This window comes from Pseudonaja textilis, chromosome 1 (assembly GCF_049901715.1).
Source record: "Pseudonaja textilis isolate UNSWEBS1 chromosome 1, rPseTex1.2, whole genome shotgun sequence".
NCBI classification, from domain to species: domain Eukaryota; kingdom Metazoa; phylum Chordata; class Lepidosauria; order Squamata; family Elapidae; genus Pseudonaja; species Pseudonaja textilis.
Genome location: NC_141990.1, coordinates 282150650 through 282167481, shown reverse-complemented (window position 1 = coordinate 282167481; position 16832 = coordinate 282150650). Strand labels below are relative to the sequence as shown.

Genomic DNA, 16832 nt, shown 5'->3' with positions numbered 1-16832 from the left:
AGGGAAGCCTCTGCAGCCTCGGGAGGCCGAAAAATGGGCCTTCCGGAAATACTGGAAGTGCCCATTTTCAGCCTTCAGAAGGCCTCTGGAGCCTGGGAGAGGCTGTTTTTGCCCTCCTGGAGGGTCAAGGGAAGCCTCGGGAGGCTGAAAACGGGCCCACTTTGGCACTTCTAGTATTTCTGGAAGGCCCGTTTTTCAGCCTCCCAAGGCTGCAGAGGTTTCTCTCGAGCCTCTGGGAGGGCAAAAATGGCCTCAAACAGGCTGAAAATCAGATGGGAGGCATGCACATGCACAATGCAGTTAAGTTTGGCTGGGGCTCACGTGCTCACACAAATGACGTGCCATAGGTTCGCCATTACAGATATAAGGTGTCAGTGTTACATTGACAGTCTATTATAATTATCTTCTACCTATAAACCCTTATTCTAAACCGAAAAGCCTAAAGATAATGTAGTTTTCCCCACAAGGGAGCTGCCGCAGCCAACAATCAATCACTTTTCTGGACTTTTTAATATTATATAATTTTTTATTAAGGTATGAGAACTAAACAAATGCTTTAAACATGGTCTCATCATAATTTGTATAAAGACATTATTATACTGGCAGTTTTTTTTTTCTATTCACTTAATAATGATTCCAAACACCACATTTTTCTTCTTTACAGCAGCAGCCCACTGAGTTGACATTTTAATTCGGTTGTCTAGCGTGACTTCCAGACTATTTTCCTGATCAGTCTGTGCCAGCTTAGATCCCATTAATGGACAGCTCCAATTTTTTTGTGCCAATATGCACCACTTGTTTACACTGAAGCAAATTCATTCTATTGAAAGCAGCCTATTGGAGCTCATCACAATCCCTTTATTTGCAACCCAATTTAATATCCCATTTTCCATAGTAACCAACTAGATATCCTTGGTAGCTTATAATGGACTTTTTCTGTTTCCCCCACCCCAAATAACTGCTAAAATCAAGCTGCCTTCAGACCTACAGGTACACTTACAGACAGCATGAACGGGATCCATAAATAAATTTTATTATTTTTTTAAATTATTAGATTTACGAGTTAGTGAGTTAACATTAATACATTAAAAGGTCATTTGTACTAAGGTATCACATGCAAGTGAAAAAGGTGGGGAGGGTAGAGACTTTCAGAAAAAGGTTTTTTTCCCTAAGAAAAACTCAAATTACTTAGATTGTAATTACTTTCCATTAAAATAACGTTTGATTTTAACAATTAAATGATGAGGGGAGAGGAAAGAAGGGAAATAAGAAGCAAATTAATGATTTGCTGAATTGTCACTACACTTCTGTCACCAATAAATCCCTGCTAAGTGATAATTCTTATTAAAAGAAATTTCCTCTGTGATGAGAAAAGTAGTAATTGAGATGAGTGAATTAGAGCAGTAAATTCAGTGGTATCCGATATACAATAGAATTTTGAACCTATATCAATAATAGCAAGATGACACTATATGGCGAGGTCAGCAATGAGGTCTCAGGGCCCAAGCTTCAAACTCTTTGTCAACAGGACTCAGTGGAAGTCAGAAGAAAAAGTCTCTAGATCTACTAAAAGCAGATGGTACAAGCTATCTTTATGCCAAAAGGAAGTTTACAAATGACACCTATGGATGTGCTAAATAGAGATTAATTAGCTCAGATTTTCATCCATTAAATAAGAAAATATTAGTATAATAGTTTACATTAAGAAACTGTAATGGAAGAGATGTGCCACATGCATATGGTCATGTGCCAGAATAGAACTTATATTAGAACATAGAATGAGGTAAGGATCATAAAAATTATCTGGAAAAAAACACGTAAACTCCAATTAATTTATGTACCAGATTAAAGTTTAGAGAGTTGAGGTAAGGCAGCAAACAAGCAGCTATAAGTAACAAAGACAGAGCCCAGTAATGCCTACACCCACTGGCAGGTATAGGATTTCAAACAATGCTGGAAAGAACTGAAGAATTCTAAAGGCTGTATTCAGGATGAATCAGAACAATGAAACTATAGGTGTGTCCTCATGAGCAATACATGGAAATCTTAAGCAGGACTAAAGTTACTTAACTGTTCTAATACATAAGACTAGTGAAGACAAAGGTTGAAGATTGAGGTGATGATTCTTATATTACCACATTTTCTGAATCTACATTGTAAGCATTTTTGAATGACCTATCTCACAGGGACTCTTGATTGGCCATCAGCCCTTAGGCTTATTTACAGATGGCTGCATTTGTTAAATACTTATATCTCTCTGGGAAAGTCCCCTTGTAAGTATTGGTGGAAAGCAGCACGCACCCACTTTTCAAATTCAAATGTAATAATTGCATCTATTCATTCCCAGTAGTTCCACAAACTCTCTAATTGGGCTTTTTTCCAGATGGAAATGGAAGCACAAGTCAAGGTGTCCTGATAATATGCAAATTGTGGGATGTTGCATCTAATACAATTAAACATAAACACATAATCGGAGGATTACAAAGGAGCTCAAACACAGTTGACATATATTTGTTCACTTATCAGGACCTTATCTTGTACAGGAACATTAATTCAATGTATTATAATTACATTATAATCTAATTGTTCACATTTATGCTCTTCTTTGCAATTTGACATTAGTATACTAGGCATCCCTCACATCTATACATAAATGCATGCAATCATACAAGTTATTCTTTAGTCAGTATTGAATGTTTATGCATTTGTTCTACACACAGTTCAAAAATCTAAATTACAATGTATCTAAAAACCAGGAGTTTTTCAGTACTGTTGCAATATACTGGTTATTGAACTCTTTAGGCAGGTTCAGCTGCCAGTTTAAGCACTGATCAAGACGGTCCTTGGAGGAGGCATCTTTCTCCTTCTGAGCAGTAGCATAATTCTTGGTAACATTTAAAACCTGATACAGTGAAAAATTAATCACTTTTCAAATCTTGCAGTTGCCAGAAGATCCCTCCCGCTCCAAATTTGTGTAATTTATTTATGAATAAAATCAATGATTCACTCTACACTTTCCTCTGCACTTTGGCTGGATAAGTCAAAGTGACCAGACAAAACAGAATTCAAATTATGCTAATTCTCTGCAGGACTGAAAGCTGTAACAAGCAGATTGATTATTGTAGGAAACTTTTCTTGCATTAAAAATGACTTTTTACTTCTTTTTTTTTCTGTATTACCTGAAATTCTGCATAAAGCAACAGACCTGGCCATGATACTACAGGGAAGCAAATTCAGGACCACTGCTTCAAGGGGTGGGATCTGACAGGGTTAACTACTGGTTCAGTGATTTACGAGGTTCGGTGATTTACGATGTGCTTCCCTTCACGGGCGTGCCTGTAAATCATCATCAGCTTGCTGCCTGGACAGCTGAGCAGTGCTGCGTGTGTGCAGAGAAGCAGCATTTGAAAAAGCACTTTTTTCCTGCTTTTTCAACTGCACCTGTGCCTCACACGGCAGCTGAGGTTGAAAAAGCAGGAAATAAAGGTCAGGTAAGAGCCCGGGCGGGTGGGTAGGCCAAAACATCAGCAGACATAGAACCGGTTCTATGTCTGCTGCTCTTCAGAGCTACCAGTTCTACCGAGCCGGACAGAACTGGTAGAATCCCACCCCTGCATTGCTTCCATCCATCATCCAGATGTTACTAGCTTTCTACATGATCATTAGACCAATTATCTCATCTTTAATCCAAAGATGTAGATTGTTAATGTTGTGGTTGTTAAGTGAACCCATTATTTGCTATAGGGTGGGTTTTGCCAGAAACTGGAAGTAAACGCCAGTTTCAGGCAAAAATGTCATAAACTGCAGTCATTTGACTGCTGTAAATGTGGGGCAGTTGCTGAGTACCCTAAAGTGCAATGTGTGTGTGGGGGGGGGGGCAGTCAGAATTTCAAAACCAGGTTGTAAGAAGCTTTTTTGAGGGGTGGGTATTGTAACTTAGTTGTAATTAAGCAATTCATCAAAAGTCAATGACTACTCATAACATGGTGTGGTGACTTAGCTAACATACTGGGAGTATATTATCCTCATCCCAATTGTGGTCATAATGCAAGGATTACCTGAATGAGTAGTGTTCTTTCAGAACAGAAGTATTGCGTTTTTTCTTTGAATATTTACACTTCACAAATCTATAAGCCATAAATTTAATTTCTATATTAAACTTATCTTAATAACATTTATATCATAATCATCAGCAAAACAAAGAGTATCACCAGTAATTCATTTATACCAAATTGCACTCTAATTTTCAACATAACCATAAAGAATGGCAGGTGCTTTTTTTTGAGTCATTGTGACTTCATAGGAAATAGCATGTGTATATATCCGCCTGATCACAAATGCAGATTACTCTAATAGTTAGCAAAAAATAGAGACTCACTTCCATTGTGATGTCTACACAATTATAAAATAAATAAAACCTACAAATGGTCAAAAGTTATTTCTACCATGATAGAAAAATGACATTTTTCTTTAGCTAAAAAAACAGGAGGTCCTTTTAATGCTGTTGCATAATTTTTTAGTACCTCTATAAAAACAGGTTAGCAGATAAAAACTTTTGGCCTGTTTGGCCTCTCCACAGCTACAAAAGAGCAGTTAAATGAAGTGGGCAAGTCCCAAGCGTCAAAGCTTTATGTCGATCTGAATCAATGTTTGCAGCTCCTGACCTAGAGTGTTTCTTACAACTGCTAGAAACTGATGAAAATTTTGAGGAAAAGAAAGACAAAAATCTGAATAACAGCAACAACAAAAATCTAAAATAGCCTGGACAGAGTTAAAAACAAAGAAATACGCCACAAAACTTGGAGAATAAAAAAACCCTCTAATCTCCCTTACATGCCATCTTAGTATACTGCCGCTTCCTGCACTCCTTGGTAATACAAACATATTGTTAACCCTTGTCACTAAACATTTCCCCCACTCTTTGGGGTTTTCTTGTGTTGTTGTCTTGTTATTCAATCATAAAATGATGAAATGTCTTTGAATTTAATAATGTTAGCATCAGTAACATTTTCATTGGTTATTTTGAAACATAAAGTATCTTCTACAATCAGTAGAAACCTCTATTCTTAAATGTTATGTCTTCATGTAACCATTACAACTGAGATAAAGGGCTATCAATGAATGGCTCATACAAATTTCTGCAAATTTGACGCTTTCTACATTTTTAGTAAGCATAATAATTAGTAGTGTCAAACTATTAGAAAGGTTCTATATTCTAGCTTTTAGTAGTTGAAAGTAACAAATATTGTTTACTTAATTAAAAATTAACTTAGCAACATGCAGACTTCTAAAAATATCACTACAGAATTGTCCAATCAGTATATGTAACTATGTAAAATTTTAGATGAGTCAGTAACAAATAAACACTAAAATGTTTTGTACAAAAAAATCAAGGAAAGCATTCGCTGAAAAGATGTAACACATATCTGATTTCCTTTCCTTAACTGATTGAAAAAACTATTAGCCATAGATGGAATCTCCCTAAATACCCTACACATATCCAAATAAAAAAGATATTATCAAACCAATGGTTTCAGCTGTTCCCACAATAAATTCCTTCCAGAAAAAAAACCAGCTGTGTGTAAAATACCCAAACATTTCCAACCCTGAGCAATTCCTGAATGTTGCTGCTTAACCGACTTAGCAAACCATTAGCATTTGCTATCATTACTGGCTGAAAAACAACTTTGCTGAGTCAAATCAACCACTCACATGATCCAGCAGATGAGTTCCAGCAATGGTCAGAATCAGAAAGTTAACAGAACATCCTCATAGCTGACTACTGCCTCAAAACATGAAAAGCACTTTTAAACATGGAAACTTAGCAATCACTATCAATGGAAAGATCTATCCTCCCCATAAAGTTCTCTAAACCTGCATTAAAGACAAGTTTGCAATCACCATACCTTGCACCAATACAATTCATGTTTATTACATCGATTAAAATGTTTTGATATCAGCTGTTCAAAAAGTACTGATTTTCACATTCAGTGAGCAATCTGTAAACTGAGAAATGCCTTTCTTTATCTTTCCCAAAACGATTTTACACTATGTATAGGCAACCCTTCTACTGGGATACCCAGCAGTGGGACCAGGGGCAGCTATTGACACAGCCATCAAACTCTGAAAAGAGCGCAGCCAGTTCCTTTAATATCACAGCATCCAAATATTTTATTTATTTATATTTATATAAACACACACACACACAGAGAGAGAGAGAGAGAGAGAGAGAGAAAGGGAGGGAGAGAAATCCTTCTTTTAAAAAAATCAGCACTTAGAAATACTCATTTAGTGAGCATTTGAAGTTGCGATGGCACTTAAAAAAGAGACTGCTGGCCCTCACACTTACAATCCTCACAACATCCCTGTGGTAATGTAATCATGATTTGGGTACCTGGCAACCATCGCACATTTATAACAATCAAAGTGTCCTGCAGTCACATGACTTTCATTTGTGACCTTCCCAGCTAGCTTCCAATAAGCAAAGTCAATGGGGAAGCCAGCAGTGAACACTGCAAGTCCCAGTCACATGACTCACTTAATAACCACAGTTATTTGCTTAATAACCACATGAAAAAAGTTGTTAAAACTGTGGTGCCACACTTAACAACCGCATTACTTAGTGGCAGATTTTCTGGTGTCTTTTGTGATTTTAAACTGATGACTACCTCCATACATCTGCAAACCACATACCTTATTAATTCCTTGGTAAGATGCTCTTACTTAGCAGTTAAATAAAATCAAAATATATATTTGGAGGCAAAATATGGGGAGATAGCTTTCAGACACTGGTCTTGTTATTAATATACAAGATACAACAAAGCCAAAACAAACCTCAGATCCAAGATACAATACCACCATCTAGTGGCCATTTTTCTCTCCTACCATACATGCAATATAGTAGGCTGTGTAGATAGATCCTTTGAAAATACTTTTCAGCACATAAGTATCTCTGTCTCTGAAAACTATTGAGGACAGAGATACTTATGTGCTGAAAAGTATTTGTACTTTAAAAGCAATCATGTCCTTCTCTGGACTTGCCCCGCTGCTTTGCAAATCATTTTTGGATGTCTCTGTAAGCATATACAATTATAAAGTCACTTTGCGTGTGGCTTGTCACATCTGTAAGCAAGTCAATTATATGACTTAGATTATAACTACTTAAAGAAAGATCTTAAAAATGTCATGTCACTAATAAAAGCAGCAAAATCAATTATTTATTTAACTTACATACCGCTCGACTCTCAACTACCCTGGGCAGCTCACAACGTTCAAAGAAATTAAAATAAAGTCAATACAATGTAACAGATAAAGGTAAAAGGTGGCATGTATGATGATGCATAGGGTCTCATTCTTTCTTACTTTAAAGACTTGGGTGATTAGCCAAGTCTTCACATTCAGAAGGCAAGTGTTGCTATAGAGAATGTACCAACCCTGCAGGATCGAATTGGCCAGGCAAATGTTATGGCAACCAGGCCCTGTGCCACGTAGTGCAATATTATAATGTTACAGAAAAATATAATCAATATAAAAAGAACTTTAATTAAGACTCACCTGGGGAGATGTATTTCGAAATACATCAGTGCCTTCAATCACATCCCTTTTTATTTTTTCCTTGACATTGATGTATTCTTCTTCACTCAGATTAATATCTTCCAAAAAGTGACCACAAGATGGACACTGCCCACTACAGTAACAATAAAATCATATAATGAAATGATTTCATTATCTATTTATAAAATATTAGCATCTTAAATATATTTTTCCTTATTATATAACTTAAGCCTCATTATGTTTTCCTTTAGGCTGGTAGTACAAGATGTCCAAAAAATCTACATATGCAAGCTCAACTGAATCAGTCTATTGAATTAGCAACCATTTTTTGTTAGTTTTGTTATAGCATGCTGGTTTCTGAAACAATTCTTTTGCAGACAGCACGGAAATGAAGTTAACTATGCTACTGGCAGGTTTGCAAAACAAGTATCTGGTAATATTCTGATGGCTTATTTACAAGGCTTGATTGATTATTTGGATAGAAAAATATTTAAATATTTATTAAATATTAAGTAAACTTTCAGAGTTATGTGAAAAAGCTTCAAACAGGTCATTTCAACATAAACCTAAATGAATCAAAAGTTTATGCACTCTTTCATTCCTTTTTTTCCAGCATAGTCACAAGAAGACATGAAATCTAAGTAGCAATAGGACAAACTGTATTAAACTGTATTTAATATTAATTAGGATTTATTGAAACCTGTCACTCAGAAATCCATGATCTGGCTTGTTTCAATTTATCATAATTAAGTTTAACTACATTTTACACTTTGGTCAGAACACAAAAAAAAAAAACAAAAATATTTTAATCTGTTCTTGGTTGTGACAAATTAAGAGAGAGCAGAGTAATTTAAAGAGCCTGCACGAAGCTCAGATTCTACTGGAACAATCTTATTTTTATGGTCAGGGAATGGGGGAAATTCTCAATCCTATCAATCATTTAACTACACAAATCTTTACAGATTTTCTAATATTTGGAAACCCTCATGTATACCCGCAGCCACAGAAGTTCCTCTGGTAACAGTGAGGTACTATCTCTCATCCCAACCTATCTCACAGATATTCTTCCTGCAACTATAAGCATGTTTTGAGCTTCTACAAGAAATATATGAATAAATAAAGAGGATATTCAGGCATTGCACTGCACTACACTCTTAAGGCAGATTTCCTATGAATTTTAACATACTTTTGCAAAATTATTAGAAAAAGAGCCTAGAATTATATAACCCTTGAGTGGAACATGAAAATCTTTCTTTCTGTTCTATTTGAAGAATTGAAGCTAAACATGAGACAGAACTTTAAAGAAATATATTTACCTGTTATTCATGCTTGTTAAATTTCCTTTCCAGTTTTCCCCTGGAATACTATTAAAATGGATAAAAATTAGAATCCATTTACAATAATTTAAACACATGGAAAAGAAGCATTTCCTGCTATTAGATTCAAATGAAAGCATCAATAATGAACTGGATTTATATTTAAACACAAGCTTTTTCTTAAAATTAACAGGCTACACCAGTCATATATAGAATTAAAGTGTAACTGCAAATCTATGCAGTTACATACACCTAAACCCCATTATTTAAGAGTATACGGGTATTACTTCCAATCTAGCTGACAGGGTTTTGTTAGGAGCTAACAATTCACAAGCAGGGACACAGAGAATATAAACTAGCAATTCTTATAAGCAAGTGTAGAAAAATCAGTTGATCTGAATCCGAAGAAAATAAAGGCTTAGAATCTGCATGGCTCAGGGACTGTTATTTCCTGAATTACAATAAAGGAAGTGTTCTAATTGTATTGATTCTCTGGAAGTTGCAGGAAGTTTCTGTCTGCTTTGACAGAGCTTGGCAATAACTATTCAATTAAAATTAAATATAAAATATTGCAGCATTTCCCTGTTTCAGTAATCATTTAATATATACTAGCACCTCGGTGGCCCAGTGGTTAGAGTGCTGTACTGCAGGCCACTTCTGCTGATTATTGGCTGCCTGCAATTTGGCAGTTCAAATCCCACCAGGCTCATGGGTGACTCAATCTTCCATCCTTTCGAGGTGGGTAAAATGAGGACCCAGATTGTTGGGGACAATATGCTAACTCTGTAAACCGCTTAGAGAGGGCACTATAAAGTGACTAAGGACTATATGACTAAGTGCTATTGTTATATACTACGTTCAAAGAAAATGTTGCATTACAACTTATACTTCCCTATTCAATTTTTTGTAAATGTGTTAAGTTTCTTTAAAAATAGCAGCTTTGACAATGACATTTTTTGATGTGGAGATTCAATAGTAAGACTGCTTAATTATCTCATTGACTAGATTTACATATCGCACTATGCTATAAGCAATCTACCATATAAGCCATAATATGGTTTTCCTATTTGTAGTTAAGTTCCATTTATAAATGAAGATTTATAAAATGATTTACAACTGAGTAAGCTGAACAAACAAGAAAATTGTTGCTTAATGAATATTCCATGGCTAAGCAACTGAAACTCAGTCTGATGTATAAACCCAACCATTGGCTTAAGAGATAATAAACTTCTAAGCAAAAAATAACAGCATATTCGTAGGATGAGGAGTTTGCGTATCATGTAGAGCAAAGGTGTCAAACTCAATCGTGTCATGTGATGTATCACAATGCTGTTTGCCTTTGCAGAGCCTGAGCATGAAGCATCTGACCTGTGGTTGCCAGTTTGATGGGCCTGATATAGAGCATCATCTGACTTTGAGTTTTTTACTTATAAGTACACAATAGCTGAAGTTTGTAAATAACAATTAATTGCTGTTCATATGAATTAGGTATTACTCATTAAACCAATCTTGAAGATATAACACAGATGGCTTACAGCAATGTGTGCAAACTTCCCATATATTTGATAGTTACATATATTTCTCATCAACTTTTACAACATAAGCAGATTATTTACTAATCAGTATTTAAAGTGAGAATAATTTTATGCAACTTTCATCTAAAATACGAAGAACAACTAATACTGGACAAGCTTTATTTACCTTTCAAACCACTGCTTTATGCTCAGCATGAGAGATTCGTCAGGATAAATTTGATGATTTCTTAAGTAGTAGAGGATATCAGTACATTTGTTTTTCAAATGGTCATCCTTCACAGGCTGGCAAAAGTCGAAGAAAAGCTTTATTGTTGTCAAAGCAGGAGTCAGATTTTCAGCTACCATCTCATGAAACAACTCAAATGCAAGGTTTCTTTCTTGGTGGAGTAGCGCACCCTCAATGCAGTCTCCATAATTTTGTTTTGAATGGAATGAGACTTTTTTAACTTTTTCCAGTAGTACCAAGGTCTCTTTCCAGTGTGGGGAATCCCTCAAGCCTTTGATGAGCAAAGAATAAGCTGATGCTTCTAAAGATTTATATTTGGCTTTCATAATATTATAGATGTCATAAATCTCTTCTATGTCCTTATGAAAAACACATATAGCCAAGTACATCACCAAATAATTATATTCAATGTCTCCATCACGTTTAGCTATTGCAACCAGCAAGGATTTAGCCACATCTACTGGGCTATGATTAGTTATCATGCTCTCAAACATAACATTTTCAAATTTTTTAAAGTGTTGATATTCTTCTTTTAATTTCTCCCATTCCTTGGCACTCAAAGGTGTATCCGGAGGAGAGACTATGTTCAAAGGACTAGGAGAATCATTTGCAACTGCATTATTTGTATTGCATATTGCCCTCATCTTGGATGATCCAGCAGCAAATGCACTGAAAGGCTTTGGGGGAAATCTATTTTTACCAGTTTTTTTCTTCATCATACTGCTATCTTTTATTTTCATTTCTGGATGAAATGCTTTAGAATCTATCGACTCTGCCCATCTACACAGGGTAGTAGAAGTAAAACGCCTATACACAGCTGTGAAGTTTTGCTTTGTTGACACAGGGAGGAATGTTAATGTCTGAAAAACCCAATTTCTTATTGGGAGGAAAAAACCCATAATACTGAATAATTAAAACTGAATTTTTTTTTTAAAAAAAGAACCAGTTTGTAGTAAATATATGAAAAATAAGGAAATGGACAGATTGTCCGAAAATCTGGAATCATAAATGATTGATGTTACTAATATATTTATCTCATTAAACCAAATCCATGCTTATCATCCTCAGAAGAAAATCAACTAGACGGCCAATTCGAAATGAGAACTTCTTTTCCTTCATTTGTTAAAATGCTTGACAAAAGCATATTTCTGAAGTTCCTTCATTAGTGGTACCTGCACACAAGAAAGTCAAGCAAAATGATGTGAGATTTTCATTCAGGCCAGGCTGCATGAAAACAGATCATATTTCCTTAAACTGACAAAGATAAACTATAAATTGGACTAAGTAAGAATGGTAATATCTCATTTACCCAATCAGACTGTTTTCAGTACTTATAACCATCTTATAGACAACTAACTCTGTAACTAGCCCTAAAATTGAAACTTGCAGGGATGCCATGGATCAAGAATCTGATTTTGCTTATAGAACCTGTTACTTAAATAGGTATATTCAACAGCATAAGGCTGCCCAGCAAAGGTATAAAAGAAACAATCCAGATGGATGTATTGTCTGTTCCAACCACCTTTTTTTTAAGTTAGCATTAGAATAATTAAGTATCTTTATTGTAGTCAGAGACCAGTATTATTTTGTATTGGTCTTTAACTACAATAAAGACACTTATTTATTAACTTAATAGTTTAAAATCAGTCAAATACATATGCATACATATGACATAGCAGAAGTTAAATACACTTAGGCTAACAGTGTCATGGATAACTGAGAGTAAAATAAGTAAAATTAATCAGAATGACTAGGGATTTATGTTGTGGGCCAGCATAAAATGGGCAGTGCTGTATAAATTAACTATTTATATAATGTATATAAATCTGTGTGTAATAAAATACATTTAACAGTTTTAATAGCCTGTTCACCACACTAGCAAAACCTTAATCCAAACTGGATGCCTTTATTACTCCTTTCTAAAACTGAAAGGCATCAAAGAATGCCCTCCTAAACAAAGGGACTGTAAGTTGCTTTAGGCAGTTAGATGGTCAGGAACATCTTGGAAAGAGACATGAAATGTAATGGAACATTAATATTTTTAATCTGCTGCCTGAGGGCCACACAAGATGAACTTCAGTTGCTAATTGAAAAAGGTAAAGCAGATTTGACCACCATGCCTTAAAATTAAACTGATTTCCATTGGGGTGTTGTTTTTTTTAGCAGACTTTCTTTCTTCTGAAACTCTTTACTTTGAGATCTATAATAGAAGACCTGGTGGCTAAACTGCTCAACCATTAGTCTTGATTTCAAAAGTCTGAAGGACACAATGGGGTTCCACACATTACAATGGTTAAATGGTGATGTACCTGTAGTCTCCCTTTCCTTTCTCCCCTCAACCCTATAGATTTGAGCTCTACATTAGTTCAGTCACTCCACACATCTGTTAGCTGCAGCTCGCTAAAGCTTATGCATTATAATTCCGTTAATTAATCTTAAAAAGATGCTAGATAGATCGGATTTCGGGCAAGCATAGAGTAAGTTGGCTCTATTCCTACAACGTCCCTTCTTAAATAAAAAATCTACCTCAGGGGTCTCCAACCTTGGCAACTTTTAAGACTTGTGGACTTCAACTCCCAGAATTCCACAAGTAAGTTGGAGTCCACAAGTCTTAAAAGTTGCCAAGGTTGGAGACCCCTGATCTACCTTGTAAGGTTGCCTGCCATATTTTGCAGACCCCGGGAGCTCCCAGAACAGACAGTTCAGCCCAAATTACCGAAGGCATCGGTTCAACTCTTGCCATCTAAAGCTCTCGAGAGGCACCGCATGCTATACGAAGCGTAGTTTATATTAAAGCGTCTTACACAGGCAGGTTAAAACAGGACCAACTTAGTCCGGGCGATGAAGACAATCGGGTCAAAAAAGCCGCAACTCCCTTCATAAAGGAACCACGCGCATTGCTTTTTCCGGAAATTTCCTCCTCCAATCGAAGCACTCTCCTCTGATTGGCAGATTGACGCACGTGATGACTATGCAGGCGATGGGGAGAGATCCAATAGTCGGCAAGCAGCAGCCATCTTGATTAAGCCCTTTACTTTCCGGTTTCTCCCTGTACATTATACAGTAGTTCCTTTTTTCTTTGGCTTATCTTTAAACTTGAGGAAGGAGAAGGAGGAGGAATTATATTTCCCGGATGTTGCCGTTAGAGACGACGGTTAGTGGCGGGGGGCGGCGTCGTACTTGACTGAGGCGGGAACGTCACAGACGATGGACTGGAAGCAGGCGCTGAAAAGCCGGCTGGGCGTCAGTACCGACAGTGAGTCGAAGAGGGACCCTTTTTTTTTAATTATCCCGGTGGCGCGTGACTGGGGAGAGTCTGTTAAACGGGGAGGGGCTGAACGAAGACCTGCCAGCCTTGCGCTCCTCTAGCTTTGCCTTGAGGTAAAGGGATTTCGAGAGGCTGTCTCGAAATCTGAGGGAGAATAGAAAGGCTTTTTGTAGCCTTATGCGGGTTTTTGTTGTTTTTGGGCTCCGTGATTCACAGCAGCATCATACTATCCTATTGTGACTAAGATTTAGTTTACTTCACTGGCCTCTGTCTGCCCTAGTAAGGAAAAGATAGATAGAAAGCCCCCTGTGAGGTTGGCGATTAGGTTGAGCTGTAATGGTCCTGTCATAGCAATAGCATGACATATAATATAATATTATATTATATGTGTGTGTGTGGCATTCAGCTTTGTTCGGGTATTTTCCCACATCATTGTAGTTGTGCTTTTAAAGTTGTAGCAACGTTTTGGCAGAATCTCATCTGCCATCATCAGGCTCTGTATGTATACATAAGCCTGATGATGGCAGATGAGATTCTGCTGAAACTACAATGACGTGGGAAAATACCCGAACAACTGAACTACAATCATGTGGAAAATACCCGAAAAAGCTTAAGAATATATATATATGTAATGTGTGTGTGTGTGTGTGAAAATATATATATATATATATATATATATATATATATATATATATATATATATATATATATATATATATATATATATATATATATATAACGTAATAGATATATACCGCTTCGCAGTACTTTACAGCCCTCTCTTGCCTCAAAGAAGAGGGAGTCAAGCTATTTTCCAATGAAGGACAAGAATCAGTGGATGGAAACTAACCAAGGAGAGAAGCAACCTGGAATTAAGGAAAAAAAAAAAAACAGAAGTTTTTAAGAAGAGATTGGACAACCATTTGTCTGAAACGGTATAGGTTATTTGCTTCAGCAGGGCATGGGCTAGAGCAGCGGTGCCAACCGGCGGGCCATGAGAAAATTTTAGTGGGCCACAGAGAAATCTCACCCCAAGAGCACCCCCCCAACGGAATTAATCCAGGCTGCACAGAAACACAAGTGCCTGTGTCACCCACATGGCCTGCGGGAACCCTCCCTGCCTACTCACTCCTTACCAGGGAAACTTGCCTGCTAAATTTCAATTGTTCCTTTTTCCGACCATCATCTGTTCTCTGTGCCGGGAGATTTAGATTAGCTAGGAAGCAGAAAATGGTTGGATTTCTTGCTTTCCAGCTAGTCTTTAGATTTTCGGCTCTGCTTTTAAGTACAGCCGAACCTCCCTTAGGACTGAAGTTTTACTTGCAAGCAAATTCAGTGCAGACTCTCAGCAAGCAAATTTGAGAGACTAGATAGATCATTGAATGATTCTGTAAGCAACTCAATCTGCCTGCTTTGCCTGATTTTGGGTAAAAGTTGCTCTTTTTTATAAAAAAATTCAATATTTACATGCATGGTGTGTTGTGAATTAATTTTATGAGTTTGTGAGCAAATTTTATGTGTCAGACTGAGCTAGCCGATGGCAGATAGATCTCTGAATCTGTGATTCTGTGAGCAACTCAATCTGCCTGCCTGCTTTGCCTGATTTTGGGTAAAAGTTGTTCTTTTTTAATAAAAAAATTCAATAGTTATATAAATATTTATAATATTTACATACAAGCCATGCCCAGCCAGTCACATGACCACCAAGCCACACCCACAAATTAGGCCACACCCACAGAACCAGTTAGTGGTCCCTGGGATCTAAAATTATGAGTTTGGTGGTCCCTGAGGTCCAAAAGGTTGGCAACCCTCTGGGCTAGAAGATCTCCACGGTCTCTACAGTTCTGTTATTCCATTAAATTCAGTCATTACTTAAAAGGCAGAAGATCTGTTGGCATAACTCACTCAAATACGGCAAGCAGTGGAAAAAATAGTGTGCTTCATTGATTATAGAAAGATCTTTGATTGTGTTGATCACATCAAATTTAGAAAAATGAGAATTCCAGAATATCTCATTGTCCTCATGAGAAACTTACACACCTGTCAGGAAGCCACAATACAAACAGAACAGACTGGCTCCAGGTTGACAAAGGACTGCAACAAAGTTGCATCTTCCCTCCTTATTTATTAAACTTATATGTTGAATATATATTAAGGGAAGTTGGATTGGAAGATGATGTAGTTTTAAAATTGGAGAAACATTAATTACCTCTACTATCTGATGACATTGATCCTGATAGTTGAAAATGTAAACGATTTGCAAAAAGGTAATAAAACCTAAGGAACACAGGAAAAATGGGATTAAAATTAAAGACCAAATTAGTTACAACAAGTAGTCTTATAATTGACAGTGAAAATATTGAAATGATAGATAGCTTCTTGTCTTTTAGGATTAACCATCAGCAGCAAAGCAACAAGAGGACTGGTCACTTAGCAACTATTCAAAGTTCTATCGACCTGCCCCCTCAGGCCCCATTTTGGAGTTAACGGCCATTGCAATCATTCACTTTTATGACCACAAGGACACTGCAGCACCCGCCTCCCATCTCTCACCCCACCAGGTTCCCCTAGTTCCTCCCACAGGTCTTGTATGCTGTTAGCATAAAAGGATTTTATGGAGATTTCTTTATTCTTTCATAGAATAAAGATCTTTCCAATCAGTATATGGGATTCAAATCAAAATTGTTTTTCACATAGAAATTTGTTTTACGAAGTAGGCTATATAAATGAAAGGTAATCATACTCTGTTTTGTGTTATTTAGCTAAAAGGAGCGACCAAGAAGTAAAGGATGAAGAGATGGAGTTGTTTACAAAATACTACCTGGAATGGAAAGGAGGAAGAAAAAGTGCCAGTACCTCTTATGTGAACATACCACGATTTTATTACAGGGTAGGTTTTCAGTGTTGCTCTCGGCAAGGTCTTTAAAATACAC

General features: G+C 36.6%; 2 protein-coding genes across 8 annotated transcripts in view; one reads left to right on the top strand and one right to left on the bottom strand.

Annotated features, from left to right (window-relative positions):
- Positions 1 to 13684, bottom strand: part of PRORP (protein only RNase P catalytic subunit) — a 48286-nt gene extending 34602 nt beyond the window's left edge. The window contains exons 1-4 of one of the 4 annotated variants that reach the window (XM_087921902.1): positions 13348 to 13684; positions 10572 to 11803; positions 8871 to 8918; positions 7555 to 7687 (exon numbers count right to left, since the gene is read on the bottom strand). In XM_087921902.1, the coding sequence (XP_087778028.1) occupies positions 7555 to 7687; positions 8871 to 8918; positions 10572 to 11530 (1140 nt within the window). In that variant the 5' untranslated portion in view covers positions 11531 to 11803; positions 13348 to 13684. Of the gene's footprint in view, positions 1 to 7554; positions 7688 to 8870; positions 8919 to 10571; positions 11804 to 13347 lie in introns of those variants that run through there. The other 3 variants (XM_087921901.1, XM_087921903.1, XM_087921904.1) reach the window with 3 other exon arrangements.
- A 67-nt stretch (positions 13685 to 13751) lies between these two features.
- The window catches only part of PPP2R3C (protein phosphatase 2 regulatory subunit B''gamma), a 28048-nt gene continuing 24967 nt past the window's right edge, over positions 13752 to 16832 (top strand). For 2 of the 4 annotated variants that reach the window (XM_087921907.1, XM_087921905.1), the window contains exons 1-2: positions 13752 to 13887; positions 16662 to 16789. In XM_087921907.1, coding sequence (XP_087778033.1) covers positions 13839 to 13887; positions 16662 to 16789 — 177 coding nt within the window. In that variant the 5' untranslated portion in view covers positions 13752 to 13838. Of the gene's footprint in view, positions 14013 to 16661; positions 16790 to 16832 lie in introns of all 4 variants that reach the window. The other 2 variants (XM_087921908.1, XM_087921906.1) reach the window with 1 other exon arrangement.